General features: G+C 38.8%; 1 protein-coding gene across 2 annotated transcripts in view; it reads left to right on the top strand.

Annotated features, from left to right (window-relative positions):
* LOC117416566 (BMP/retinoic acid-inducible neural-specific protein 3-like) overlaps positions 1–15,029 on the top strand; it is a 47,548-nt gene extending 32,519 nt beyond the window's left edge. For both annotated transcript variants that reach the window (XM_034027731.3, XM_034027732.3), the window contains 3 exons: positions 4,421–4,657; positions 11,556–11,778; positions 12,993–15,029. In XM_034027731.3, the coding sequence (XP_033883622.1) occupies positions 4,421–4,657; positions 11,556–11,778; positions 12,993–14,109 (1,577 nt within the window). In that variant the 3' untranslated portion in view covers positions 14,110–15,029. The remainder of the gene's footprint in view (positions 1–4,420; positions 4,658–11,555; positions 11,779–12,992) is intronic.
* Positions 15,030–16,055: the final 1,026 nt, after the last annotated feature.

Raw genomic sequence — 16,055 nt, 5'->3', positions numbered from 1 at the left:
AACAGGGATGTGAGAGACAGTCATAGCAGGACAGGTGAGACAGATGGGTACAGTAGTAGTGGGAGCAGGAGCGGTGGGGGGAGGGTACAGACCTGTCTAGTAGTTGGCGTCTTCCAGAGTGCTGCTAGGTTCCTATTTTCTCGAACAGCCTCTTTGCAAGGGAACTGGTTAACAGCTGCTAAACTGTGCTAAAGACAATACTTCAGCAATACAATAGTTTCTTTGTGCTTCAATGGGATCACACAACTACAAAATGTGTGTGGAAGCCAATCAAATTGCAAATCAACCTCTATTCAATTTAACCACACTCACAACAGTAGAGCACTTAATTAAAACACCACCTTAATGATGTTACTTAAATATAGCTAATGTCAAGAGTTGGAATGAGGCCTCTAGAAGCCACTGGGAGAGATTTGGAAAAGGTCCTCGCTCGGACTGCCACAGTTCAGACTGCCACAGCTCAGACTGCCCTTGGACGTGTGGCCCTTCGATGGCCGGTTGGTGTGCTAAGACACTGATTGTCAATTTATACTGTCCTACAGGTCTAGAGCTGGTCCAGTTTCCACGCTATCTAAATACACTTCAATCAACCACAGCTCTGAATACTTTAGAAAATTAATTCCTTCAAACCAGCTAATGTAGTTACATCAGCAACAAGGATTCAATTGTACTTACCAAAATCGCTATTTTCTGCCTGTCTACTGCTAACAGCTAAACACAATCCAAGCAGGTCGGTCGCTAGAGACAACTGTGTTAAAATATTTCTTTACAAATCTCTTTACTGTTTTACACGACAGTAAAGAGATTTGTGTTAGCTGGAAGAACATTCAGAATTCTATTTTTAATTTCAAAATGTGTCATGTGAATGCTGGAATGCCAGCAGCTTAATATACTGTTTAAAATCAAAGGTAAGAGGCAAGACAGGGGAAAAAATCTCTCCAAAGCTTATTTTCATTATAGCTGCTTTTAGTTATCTGAAACAAAAACACATTGGAAATTTGAAAAAACGCCAAGTTATAAATAGTGCCAAGCCATTTAAAGTGGAGATATCAAAAACACAAGCTAAGTTTCAAGGAACCATTGGGACAACCTTGCCCGCACAAAGCAGTTAGTAGAAACAATTGGGGCAACCTTGACCCCCACCGCTTTTACAGTTGTGCCTGTTTGCTTGGTGCTGGCCAAGGTTACCCCAATTGTTTGCAATATAAACCCTGTGTGGGAATCAAACTGTGATGGAGTGAAACAAATATAAACTCCATCACTGTGTAACAGTAAACAAACAACAGGACTCACAAACTCTGTCTCATTGTTAAATTGGTTTTAAACAGGGTTGTGTAAAATAATTATTTAAACAAAGAAAAGCATTGCAGTGGCAAGATAATAACATGAAAACAATTTACCTGGGTATCCTGTGTTCCAGTGTGCTGTTGTGTTGTTAACCAGGCCCAAAAAAGAGAGAGAGAGGGGAAAAAAAGCTGGTTTTAAAAAGTGTTTTTTTCTTTCCTTGTAAAAGCGGTGCTTCCTGTTTCCAATGTGCAAAGTAGGTGGACATATTCTTAGCAATGGGTATGTTCAAGCACTAGCGAGTTATTTAAGAGTTATGTTGCTTTATTATTACCAATAAACTTGGGTTAGTTATTTTAAAACAGTACTTACCATGTCATGAAACGTGTCTGCGCTGTTCGAAGCAGCAGAGGTCAGCCATGGTAAGGGGTGTGTGCGCACTGTACGCATTCGGATATAGATCTGGGTATGCGCAATACAAGTCTATGGGTAACATATTAAATGGAGATTATTTTTGCATTTGTATTGTGATAGATATGGGAAATGAATTTTGAGAATTGATAAATGGATATTGTGCTGTGACAATTTAGTTAAAATAAGTTTATGTGAATTTTATAAATTAAATTTAACTTTATTTCAGGTTATTGAAATGGTTTAGCCCAGGGGAGGAGTTATGGGGTGTGACAGAGACAAAGTGATTCTTGGTGATACATCTCCCTCCCGACCTGTGAGGGCGCTGTGTAAACCCTGGACTGGATGGCCAGACAATTCATTCCCAGGGTTAGGTGGAAGTTGGTCATCTAGAAAGGGGGCGGAGCTCAAGTACACTAAATCATCGACCCGGAAGGGAAACGATGTAGCAGCCGCAGATTGGAGGAGCTGTTACACTTGTTAACCAAGGGGTCATGATAGATGGTACAAAAGGGGACAGAACGATGTGATCTGTTCCTTTGTAAATGGTTACAGTGAAACCAAGTGTAGACCTGTGTTGTGAACCGTGAGTGTTTTGTTTGTTTTGTTTGTCATGTCTAAAGTGTACTTGATTGTTATTTAGACGGCTAACACGATCTTGAGCTGTCGCCAGAGACCAGCACTAAACCCGGACAACACTTTAATAAACTGTATTTGCACTACGAGCACTAGAGCATGCACTGTGGACTTGTGTTTGTGTTTGTGTTTGTGTTACGTGTGGGTGTAAAAGATCGGGACTGTTTGTTATTTCGGGACCAACCCACAGATTACAGTAAAGCAATACACGTCGCTGTCATTGTTATTATTTACTTCTGTTTTGCCATCAGGCAATTGGATTATAAAATAAAACACCATTGCACCTGGATTATCATTGGCTGTCTGTTTATTGATCATCTGCACCTACACACTGTTAACCACTTTGCCACATGGGGCTAGAAGGTATATATAGCTAGCAGTAGCTCATTTCGGGAGAGGTTGGCTTTGAAAATTTCTATCTTTAGAAAATAAGAACAAAAATTATAGTTTTAGTACTGAATACTAGGCATAGTGTCTTGTTGATATTTTATTGACATTTTATTTGTTTGTTTTATATATCTATTGTTGTTTTAGTTTTTTTTTTGCTAATTTGCCTATTTTTGTTTACTCTTCATTTCAACTGAGGCTGAATAAATCCCTCATTTTTTGCACCTAAAGTCTGATGTCTACTTTTTGCCAGTCCTGCTGTACCACTTGACCACATACCTTTACACAAACCCAAGACATGTTTCCAAGGCAGCTTACAATGCAGACGCCCTAGCTTTCACGCCACAAAGTTTGCCCTTCCATTTGACAACATTAGCAGTAAAGTTACAGTTTTTAACAAGTAACGAGACAAACAACATTTTGTAAATAATGATTATGTATTATCCTGATTGTATTGAAAGCTTTCATCTGATTTTGCAAACTGTCATAATAAGCTTGATCCGTTCATTTAGTATATTGTAACAGTTTCATGTTTAGGAAGTAGTATTCAGGGAGACGGTGTTGAGTTCTCAAAATGTTTGTTTTATTTGAAAATTCCTGTCAGGGGCTGGAATTCACGGCACCAAAATAATAACCCTACATTTTAGTCTTGGCACTTTCACTGCATATACTCTCTGGTCACAGCTCACACACTCGCTCAGTTGCACCCACAGTTTTTCATTCAAGTTCAGCGCTGGACTGTCTCCAGTCCCCAGGCTCATACACCCCCTTATTAAATAACCTCCCGTCGATTTCCGCCACTGTCCAGCTCATCAACCAGTGACATCCATGTTCTGCAACCCCTGAAAACAACAACACACATTCTCCCCACTCCTCCTTCCCAGGCTAAGTAACGGCGTGACCCATTCCCCTTACAATACATGTAACATATAAAAGACAGACGAGATAAACTGAACAGACAACTGCAACAAAGCAATTGTCTGGGTCGTTACAATATATGTTTTATTGGGAGAAAAGGGGGAAGGGGATTTTTACATTTTTTTCTACATTTTCTACAGTTGGGAACTACAAATTAAAAGTGAAATGGTGCTTTTGGCTGATGATTTGCTTTTGCTGCGCCAATACCCTGAAAACACGTAAACTATCCTTGCTGTATAGAGAGTCTGGCAGTTCTCGCGCTTTGCTGATAACTTTGTGTGAGAAAGTACTGTTCCTCTCAATCTCAATATATCCCACTTCTGTTGATTTTCCTCTGTTTTACATTAAAATAGTCAACTGACTTGACACTGTCAAGGCCTCCAGCTGCTAGGGATCCTGTAACCATAGTAATAATTTATAGGAAAATCAGAGTAGGTATTTTATATGTGTTACATGTTCCCATGTGTTGCTACAACTGTTAACGTAAGGTGTGTGTATTGTTTTAATTTTTTTTTTTACATTTTGACCACTTTTTTAAACTTTTAAATTGCATTCCCTGCCTCTAGATGGCTTCACGTGTACCCGCATGGACCTCTCAGAACTACATTTCCCATCATCCTCCTGCTCACATATGTAACTGAGATGGATTTACCAGTGAGCACGAGGATGATGGGAAACTCTTGGTAGGTGGGTACACTGCCTTGCAAACAATCCATAAGACCCTGAACAGTTCAGAGAAAGGATTTCCCAGGATGTTTTTTTTTTCTACTCATTTTAATCTTAGGCCTCCAGGGCATCCTCCCAGAGTTTCTTCAGAACCGTTTCGTGGAGGCAGCCCTCAGCTATGTGGCCTGCAATTCAGAGGGTGAGCTCCTCTGTCGCAACAATGACTGCTGGTGCCAGTGCAGTGGCAAGTTCCCGGAGTGTAACTGCCCTTCCACGGATATCAACGTTATGGAGGACAACCTACGCAAAAGCAAAAAAGCCTGGGCCAGCTTTAATGCAGACTTTGAGGAATCAGGTAAGAACCTACCAGAACCTACCAGCTTTGGATTGTCCAAACCGTCATCCATTTACCTTTGGAATTGTCTATTCTAGATGCCTCTAGTTGGCCCTCCCCCTTTACTTAGTTCTTTGGTGGGTGTACACTTTTGTCCAAAAGGTTTGATATGTTACAGAGTTAAACATAGCTGTGGATTTTTTTCACTGCTTCTAAGAGATCTGATGGGGTGCATAAACACAGCCCTCATCCACAAGCCACTAATAAGGATGGTGCTATTATGAAAGGGCCCCCAAATCCATTTAACTGTAACAGTCTCATCAGAATGCATATCTCTCCTTAGCAGGCAACGTGATTTGCTCTTGAGGAATGTTATAGCAAGAGTGGAGCACAGCTGAAGATTGTATTTAGCCAAGTAACACATCTTGGTGAAGCCTGAAAAGAATAAAATATTTGCTACAGGACCATATCTGATAGTACCTATAAATACCTTTCAAGTGTTCTTAGAAACAATAGCTGCCAAGACCATTCCTCTAGCTGCAAGTATCCCCATTCTGTTATATTGCTTTCTCAACATGTATTCTTTTCATCATTTCCCTCCACCTTTAAATGTGAAATTTAAAAAAAAATAAGTTGTCCCAAAATGCTGTAACTGGTTTACTTCAGACACTGGCTTTCTTCCATATCCAGAATTTAATTATCATTTTATAAACCATTATGCACGCAAGATGAAGATTAGGTTTTTCTGAAACAGAACAAAAATAGCAGATGTCACCTCTAAAGGTGTAAGTAACACTGAAATCTCAGGTCATATAAGCAATATTGATGAAACTATTAATAACACATCACTTAAAAGATAACTTGTAAAAGCACTCTTTAAAAATAATAGAAGTAATGATAGTCTGTAGATTCATTTAATGGGCTTATGTGCAGTATTAAGTGGAGTCAGACGCGAAACTGTATGTATTTTACCTAAGAAGAAGAAAGCACATAGATTGTATGCCATGCATAGAAAAATGACATGGCAGGAAGAGAAAGGTTTTCTGCTTATATATTGCAGTCAGAATAAATAAATACATGACACATGGTGTCTGGTTGGGTTCCTTTAATCCTTTATTGTTTCTTTTACTTTCTGTTCTGTTAGTTCATAGGGAAGAGTCCGAATTCCCCCTGACACTTTTAAATGTTGTTGTTTTATACTCCTATGGATAGGAGTTACGGTAAATGCATTCATTTTGTACTTATAATGCATTAACAAAATAATGTTTTGGAGAGGAATTCTAATAAATTGTTAGGCTGCAAGTACAACACTAAAATTCTGCCTTATATCTGCTTTAACAGTAGATGACGCACATTAGCATTACATTAAATCTATTGTTTCTCTTAAAATCCTGAAATGAAAAAAAAAACAAAAAACATACCTGTATTCTTGGTTGGGTTAATAATGACATGGTTGTGTAAATAATCATAGCAGTGACTGAGATCCCTGACCTGTAAGCTATTCTCATGTAAAGACAACCGACAAGAGAACCTAAAGCAAACAGATCAATCCACACAATCCATTAAATGTACGCCAGCAAAATATATACGAGCTGTGTCAGCGCAGCGTTTTACTTTCAATATAGAGAGAGTTCGAAATCAATTGTGTTATTCATGCTGACTTTTCTTAGACACTGTTATGAAAAATTTGAGCAGTTAAATATGTAACACATGTTTACTTAAGTGGCCGGTGACACTTTAAAATAAGTGCATGTTTATAAGAAATTAAGAAGCAGAGTATCTCCCCTAAATGAATAATAATAAAGCAAGTACAATTTATAAGTGAAACACAGGGTGTTTATAAAAATCAACTGACAACTTCTTTTGCACCACTATGGTCTAACAGCACTGTCTAAATTGAAGGATGTCATCCATCAAGAGCTGTTGACTATCCCTGTGGATAGTTTTTCTGTTGTTTATAATGCTATTCCATGGTTGGAAGTGATCCTTAAGATGAATGGTGGCCATATTTAGCAGTTAACTCAATATATTAAGGCCAAGACACAAGCTCTCCCTACAACATATTGGCAGTATTAGAATGTTGTTGCTCATTGGTTTTGTGTTTTATGGTTGCAACATTAAGTGGCTACATGTCTTTAAAAATATCATACTGTTTGTTTCTCTTTAATGATGCCAGTAAAGGAATCAGAAGGATGACTTCCCAGTATTTTTTCCTTGGGTCTTTTCAATGTTTTTTGCTTCGGTTCATTATGTGGTCATCCCCAAAACTCAACAGCCAACAAAGAATGAGCTGCTCCCCAATATGTTCCAGTCTGACAGGAGTCTGCTGAGATCACTTATTTGGGGTGAAACAGTTTTTAACATCTAGAGACCGCATCTGCCACTTGCTCCCGTTTTGAGTCAAACAGCTTATGAGCAACATGAATAATATGAAAGCTATTTGTACTCTTTGCACTTAAAGTTTAGTGTGAAAGAAGGATACCATAAATACATTCAAAACTATTCAAAACAGCAGCTGTTAGGCATTGCCTGTTACAATGGGAACCTCAGGAAGGCTCAGCATCTACTAATGAGCAACCACCATCCATCTTTTTGACCCTTTAAGCTTTCTGTACTCTCTTGGGCCCATGGACCTGCTATGTGAGCTGACTAGCAAAAGCCCCAGTTCTTGTCACAGTCACCCCCGCTGAACACTAAACTCAATTTTGCTTTTAAAGCACTGCAATACTTTGAACAATGTGCCTGCTAACTTAAGACTTTTACATTGCCTGTACAATACAGTGACTAGACAAACCAGCATACAACATCCCACATACAACATAAACAGGTACATTTACAATTTTGGACCAGAAGCAGTGTTTCTTTTAACATGTGAACCCTGATTATGTTGGTGGTTCATGAACCCAACCGTTATAACACAGTTAGGAGTTGATAACCCCTATGGGGTTGAGGAGTAATACAATTACTGATTATCTTTACATTCTGAGCTTTCCTGCCCTGACAGGAACTGGAACAGCAATGAGGCACTTTTTCACTGCACAGCACATAATGCCAGTTGGGATTGTAGCCTTTATTACACAAGGTGCCCATTAAAAGTGACAGCGACACAGTGGATGGTGACATGACCCTTGCTGTACAATCTACCATTTAGGAAGGGTAACCTCTTAAGCTTTTACTTTATAATTCAAGCTGCAGTATTTGCTGTAGTGGGCCAGTAGCACATTAGGTTACTTTCTTGACCCTTGTTGCAAACTGCTTAGTTGTAGTGTGTGGGTAGTGGTGAGGGGGGGAGGGACTGTTCTCAGACTTGTTTATTATTATAATATAAATCGTTATCTTTTTTTTTTCAATGTCTTGTGTTTAGTGTTACTTGTTTGCTTGTTTGTTTGTTTGATTAATTGCTTTAGTGTTTTTGAGCTTATACCAAACCTACAAAAGAAATCCTGACAAGCCTCTTAATTACTAATTCAGTCCAGAAATAGTCTCAAATTGCTAAGCCACTTTTTTCATAGCCCATGGCTATTTTTTAGGCCAAGGAACATAAAGTGGTTGACATCCTAGTGCGAGTGCAGAGATTCTTGATTTGGTGAAAGCTTTTCTTTACTGTCACTGAGGTATCAAATACAATTGCCACTACTTCGCCATGGGGCGCTTCACACAAGGTATTATCTGAATATTAGCTCTGCCTTACAGTTAAAGTGGTGACTGTCATTGTTAAATGGAAAATAAAACATGACACAGTTAAAAGCACAAATGGTTTGTACATGGAAATGAATGTCCATATCGTCGGCACTCTTTCAAAACTTTGTCTACAGTGGGAGGTGGTAGACCATTCCCAGACCACTTTGGTATGAGTCATTGTTCATGTTGTTCTTTTCTCTGCTGAAAGTGATCTTTATAAAATTGACTCAGCTGGCAAATGCAATAGCACTGCTTTGTATTTACTATATAGAAAGCAGTGATGTAAATAACTGCTGTGTCCACTGTAATTAACATGCATTATCAAAATAGCTTTGTGTGGTGTTGCAAGCCGGTGGTAGTGCAATACCAAGACTATAACCCCTGAAGGCATAATACTTTCCTGCCTGTAGCTATAATTGGCTCTACTGCACTGGTTTGCAAACCACAATTTATTCCTTTATGTGGATTCCTTAGGCAATACTAATGTGTGGCCTGCCTCCCTTCTGACTTTCCACTGGGTTGCCTTCTGTAATGCCAACAGCAAATGTATAGTCACTAACCTTGATTATATGAGAGAACCGTATATCTTGGATTGTTGTTAGGTCATCTGCAACGAATAACCAGGGCAATATACAGAATCAATCTTCATATCAACAGCTGTATACCAATTTGTACCCTCGGATGAACATTTACTGTAGCCATGTATCAGTCACAATTATTTAGACTTTTCCAGAACATTTGTTTTTGACCAAATGGCAAATCTTTTAGGCAGATGACCAAATTACTATAAACTCTTTGTTTTAAAAGCCTGAAATGTTTAGTTGTTTGTTTAAGTGTTTTGCTTGACGGAATAACTGTAATATATCCATCCTTATTGGAATCTGTGGGGACCCGGTCCTGGACTAAAAAGATGTGCAGACTTCTATCAAATCGTCACTGCCTCTGAATAGTTTGGAATAGACTCCTGGTCTATTCCAGACTATTCAGTCAGTTTAAATTGCTCTACCACTGCAGTGCAGCTTTCTAAATAACCTCCAGCCTGGTGGCCTTTATCTTATACAAGCACTATGAAAAATAGTTTGGACCATGGATGCGTGTAGCTTATAAAATGGTCTCTCAGTAAACGTTAATGACAGTTTTTCTAAATTTAAACTCCGTCCAGATGTGGCAACCATAAATGAACTGGAGCATTCTTACTTGTAGTAAGCTTCCCGGTTTCCACATGGAGACAGGGGCTCATACAAAAACAACCCCCTTTCCTGAGGGGGACAATTACAAGAAGATACAGAATTCTTTAAATGGATTCAAAATCCTCATAGACTAGGCAGAATGATACCCCAGGTATTATTGTACCAAAAAACGGGGAACAAAGCGTATTCCTTTTGTTATGAGATATTGGGGAGTTACAGAGGCAGTCTCCTTTAAGGAGAAAGTCATGCTGGGATATCAACAGATCCCTTGTCAGCTGATGGCAAAGAAGAATGGAGGAGATCTGAAGAAGAGAGCTTGGAGACAGAGCGGTAAACTTAAAAAATAAATCTGGGTCAGAGTACAATACTTGGTACCAATATGCACTGTAACATTTGTTCAAGTTTATCTTTGTTATGAAAAGGTACATTTTTTAAAATATTTGGTATATATATATATAATTAAGAGTAGGCATTTATTTTAGTATTGACAGCAAAATTCTTCTTTGGTTCAGGAGATATTACCATACACTGTTGTTTAGAATGATTTGGATTATGGAACTTGGCCTATTTTTAACAGTTATTAATTATTACAAAGGCAGAGAGTTCATATTTAAATGCAATTAACAGTTTAGGTATGAGGTGTTTGTGCAGTTGCTGTAATTAATCTAGCTCTGTCACAATTTCTGTGCTAACATTGCTTCATAGATTGCATTTAATATCAAACTATGATCTGAAATATTTATTGTATTGCATATTTATTGTATTTTGTATAACAAAAGGGTAAGGTCTTAGAAAGTTCTCAGGTCAGAATTATAGAATACTATTTTATTTGCATTTAGGATCTTGTACCTGGTGAGATACTACAAAATACAAACCTGATATAGTCCATACATTATTATACAAATACATACAGTAAACTGGTGTTCTGAAATACCTTGCCATTAATCTAAAATTATGCATGACATCTGTCTATACTTTTCCATAGAGGCTATGTGAGTCCCACAAACAACAACAGCAAATAGCTCTGATGAGCAGGTGCATTCGCCAAGCACTCCAGTGGAAGAGTGCATTGACCATATCATGAAAAGTTCCAGATTTATTCAAGATGTGACAATTAGGCTGAGATCTAAGCCTAGAGGTGTTGGCTTTGAGTCTTATTGTGCACAGAAAGGCACAATGTGACTCAATGATAATTAACCTATAATATCAGTGGGAATAAGCTCAATGACCCCTGGGGTCACTACTGCTATTTAACAAATGTATTTCCATGGATACCATTCAGTACAACACAGCAGGTACCCAATTACATGCAGTACTAGTACCTGAGTTAATCTGATGCATTTCTATGTCATTCATATACTGTAGCTTTTAACCCTTACAGCCTAATAAAAACAACATGATTTTAAAAAGCAATTCACTAGTGAATTGGAATTCTGTGAGAGACAAACTGGTCCCATAAGTTAGGGGCACCCATAGATCGGTCAGAGTGTTCTGTTCAATTGCTTTATCCAGTGCTAAGTCATCTTGTATACCCACCAAATTTAGTTGGCTTTGAATTTAACAAGGACCACTGCACAAAGCTATCATTTAAATCCTGTCTGCATTTTGAATATGAATATCCTGTTCATATTTCTACTCAATCTCTGTCAACGTTATGATACAAGGCAATTGGAAATACTAATTTACCCAATGAGACTTATTACAGTAGGTCTGAAAATCAAACCTGAGGCAAATGTGCTATTTATCTCTCGCCTTTCTCAACTGGGCTATTCCTGTCATAGACAAAAACATAATAATTTAAAGTTCAAATGGACATGATTTCTTCTTTTTCTTGAAAGGGATTGTGAAATCTAAATTTTCAGTACAACCTTAGGGATGACTTGTAACTGCTGGGCAGTGCATGTTTTGTCTTCAACTAAATCTTGTAATTGCTTATACAGCACCAGGTATTCCCAACCCCCCCCACCCCCCCACCCCCCCAACTCAGTTGCCCAGAACATATGCTATTTGCTTGATTATGTCCAAACATGATTATATTTTTTCCTCAGATGAATACAAGGTTTTCCTGAAGAGACTCCCGACTGATCGCTTTTTGAATACATCAGTCATATTCCAGTTCTGGATGGCAGATACAAATCTCCAGCGACGTTATGGACAACTGGAAACCAGCAGCAGACTGCTTCTCGAGAAAGCAAAAAAGATTGTCCGCAAACTTTTCACGTTGAGCAAACGCTGCCCGAAACAGCCAAAGATTAGCCTCCCCAGGGAAAGGTAAACAGTATCTGGCACCTTTGTTTTAAACAGGTTTTAATTTGTATTTTGCTTGAGTACTGGTGTAGTTAACATTAGACTGTTGGGGGATGGGAGTCTAGACAGAGCAAACTATTTATTTGTAAAAGTGTTGCTGATAATTAATTCTTTGACCCCTACTCTTTGTTTTAAATGTCTTTCTTATGTGACTGACAGAAATAGCCGCTTTTTATTGAAACTATCATAAGGATTTTTTTTGTTGCATTTGTTGTATGTTAAGGGGCCATTAATACATGCTTCTCTCCTATGGTGTAAACTGCCCCCGGCAAAAGCAATTTTGTTTTAACACAAATCAATACACAGTATGTGCCTGTATTTTAAAGTCAAAAGCAGTATTGGCCTTGAATGTTATTAGAGCAAGACCTGCATACTGTAGTTTACCAACTCAGGTACATCAGGCCATTTTATAAAGAATAAAAAAGACAAGAAACAAGTGTGAGCAAGTGACACTTATTTGAGTTGAAAGCAGAGCTCTCCAGCACAATGCATTAGTCGCATGTTAATGATAGCCGTACAAGCTTCAGAATGGTTATGACAAATGTAAAAGGGAGGTTGAATTTTTACTCAGATTGAAAATGGCTCAGTTAAGTGCTGTTGTTTTTTGGCTCTGTGTAATCAAAAACTTTGATGGGTTGGTTTTAGCCACTTTATTCTGCTTTTTAAAATAGGCATAATCCAACTTTCAACTAGTCAGCATATGAACCCAGTGAGACTTCCCCATTAACCCTTCTCTCCTAGGAGCTGCAGCAGATTTCCTCCTTCTAAGCGGGTTTTTGCAATGCTTTGAGTCTTTAGTCTGACTAAGAATTGATTACAATTACAATGAGTTTCTACTGCAGCACAACCTGTAAAAGTTGTTTAACGCTTTTATTATGTACAAGCCAACAGAATATAAATTTATATTTTACTCGTACCTGAAGCTCTCACAAGCAAGCAAAAGCAGGAAAGGAAAACAACCTTCAAGTCACCTAGAGGTTCTTAATAGTTTTTATATCAATGGCTACAGCTGACATGAAATGTGAGTTTAGGAGAAAAACAACAAACTGATGAAAAGAGGAATCTAAATCCCTTAAGATACGAATCAGTCAGTGTTACACTTAATCTATTATAACTTTAAAGGGATAAGAACACATCTTCTTAATTTGTACTTTGTACTTTTTTTCTGTTTTCTACAGACCTTTGAGTTTTTGGCTGAACCGTGCCCAGTCCCTCTTATACTGCAATGAGCACAGCACTCCAGGAATCTTTTCTGAAGAGGTACATGGCTGTACCTGCCCCTTTGATCAGACAGCCTGCCAGGGGACAGTCCCTTGCATGGTGGCGGATGCAGCAGCTTGCTCCTCCTGTGCCCCTGACAATCTCACCCGTTGCGGCAGCTGCAACCAGGGCTACCTGCTGCTTCATGGTGCCTGCAAGCCCAAAGTTGCTGACTCTCTGGATCACTACATCAACTTTGACTCAGAAAAGCTGGATGCAGAGTTGAAATATCTCCTGCAGCATCTGGACAGCAGGGTGGAAGTGCACGCCATTTACATCAGCAACGACATCCGCCTAGGCAGCTGGTTTGACCCGGCCTGGCGCAAACGCATGCTGCTTACCCTAAAGAGCAACAAGAACAAGTCCAACCTCATCCACATGCTAATGGGTATCTCCTTCCAGATCTGCTCCACCAAAAACAGCACCCTGGAGCCAGTGCCTGCAATCTACGTAAACCCCTTTGGGGGAAGTCACTCTGAAAGTTGGTTCATGCCTGTAAGCCAACAGGATTTCCCAGACTGGGAAAGAACTAAATTGGACGACGGACTTCAGTGTTACAACTGGACCTTAATGATGGGCACCAAGTGGAGGTCCTTCTTTGAAACTGTCCACATCTACTTGAGGAGCCGGATCAGGTCAGATGATCCTAGCAGCAATGAAACTCTCTTTTATGAGCCTTTAGACCCTAGAAATGGTGCAGACGACATGGGCTACATGAAGATAAACAGCATCAAAGCGTTTGGTTATAGCATGCACTTTGACCCAGAAGGGATCAGAGATTTGATCATGCAACTGGACTATCCCTACACTCATGGATCTCAGGACTCAGCTTTCCTCCTGCTGTTGGAGATGCGAGAGCGGGTCAACAGGCTGTCCCCACATAGCCCACAGCGCCTGGATCTTTTCTCCTGTCTGCTGCGGCATAGGCTCAAGCTCTCCACTAGTGAGGTGGTTAGAATCCGAGACTCTCTCCAGGCCTTTAGCTCCAAACTGCCAAACACATCTGATCAGGAACTAATCCAGTTGTGCAGTTAGAGTTGGACTCCGTGGGTAGTCTGTCATGTCCCAAAAGAGAAGGTCTTATTGTACATGTTTGTACATAATTATTTTCAGTTGTGTATACATTTAAACAAGGCAGAATTTGGAGCATGCATGCTCTTTTTCAAGGTTAATCATAATAGGTGAAAGGAAATTAGTTAAGATGGCCTTGCTGCTTGGTTTGATGTTGTTTATGAAGCACAGCATTCAGAAGAAGAAGCAGGATAAACCTGTCAGTTCAAAAGTACACAACTTTTTTTTTACTTCAAGATTATTCTTTTGAATGTTAGACAAAAAGGAAAAAAGAACAGATTTTTTTACAGAACATTTTGATTGTATTGAATGTTGTGTTTCAGTAGTCTTTATGTTGCAGGTGAACAAAGAATGAAGGCAAGGTTTGGTTATTAGTGTACATAATGACCCTGTAATACCCATTGTTGTGCCTCTGCCTTTCAGTACTATTCCACACTCTGCTTTGAGTGTGGGTCCAAGGAATGTAAATTGTAATGTTTTGCTTTGTTTTTAAATGTACTTGGGCACCAAATTGCCAACAAATAGAACATTTTATCAAGGGTTAACCCTTCATTTACTTAATCAAAATTAAGTCAATGAGATATACCTCGATTATCAAATTAACAAGGTGGTTAAGTCACTTTTTAGTTTGTGATTTCATTGAAATCATGAATCCCCTGTTCACCTGTGACTGACCTGAAATAAAAGTTTTTGTGATTCAGGTTAGAAGTAACCTTCTTTAATTTGAAGTAAGACAGTGTCTTACAGTAGTTACAAAGGACAAGATAACATTCAATGTATTTGTTGTTAATTTATATACTTTTTTTAAAATCTACTAATCGTGCATTGTTTCCAAATAATAAAGTGAAATGTGGAAATTGTGAAAGTAAAAACACCAAAAACTATTGTGAAGATTTGTGTCTGTATTTTTCCTTATGTGGAGGTGTTCATATTTGGCAATCAAGCACACTTATACAATAACTGAATGAAAGGTATTGCACATTTGGCAGTGCAATTTAAGCTTAAGATATGTTTTGAGCTGTCTGAAGCACTGAACAATTGATTTGCCAAGGTGCTCCCTCCTTTTAATGCACCTGTGACAGGGATGGACGAGTGGTGACGTCACGCCAGAAGCAGGAAGGAAAAACTGACACCAGGTAGTACTGCAGTTCAAAACAAACGTGGCGTGTGCCGTTTATTTAAATAATACAAAAAGAAATAAAAGTTTTAAACAAAAACACTGTGCTCACAGAGCGAAATAAAAAAGATAAACAAAACAAATCTTGAACAAAAAAGAACACTAAGGTCAGGCTGAGCAACTGCCTTCACTGATCCTTACGTTTAAATAATTTTCTTTCTCCGCTCGCTGTCGTTCCTCCTCTGAACAGCCACCTTGAGTGCAGAGAGCTGCAGGCTTTTATGCAGGTGACCATCTCCCGATTAATAACAAATGAATCAATTAATTCGGGAGATGGCCACCTTCTGCACAAGGTTTTTTAATTATTCCTGGCAGAGGACGAGTACCCACTCTCACCTCTGCCAGAACACGTTTTAAATAAAACCAAAACAATAAAAAAACCAAAACGCACGGCTACGCCTTCATATTTAAATAAATAATAAATCATAATACAACAACAATACAAAATAACACAGGGGCGGAGGGGGAGACCCCGTTCTAAAAATACATAAACAATTACATGTACAGGGCTCCTCGCCCTGTTACAGCAACCATTTCCCCCTCTCATTTGAATATCTGAATCCTGCACATCCCTTATTGACAGTGTTATTATGAAGTATCTTCTTAAAGTTTGGACTTTTGATTTGTACATAATCTTTACTCTGAGGTTTGATGTGTTACTATAGCAACATACCCATGGTGCTTGCTCGGCTGAACACCACAACTGGAATTGTGACGAAAGTGTATGTGATCA

Source organism: Acipenser ruthenus, chromosome 12, assembly GCF_902713425.1.
Source record: "Acipenser ruthenus chromosome 12, fAciRut3.2 maternal haplotype, whole genome shotgun sequence".
NCBI lineage: Eukaryota > Metazoa > Chordata > Actinopteri > Acipenseriformes > Acipenseridae > Acipenser > Acipenser ruthenus.
This window is presented reverse-complemented; position numbering and strand designations above follow the sequence as displayed.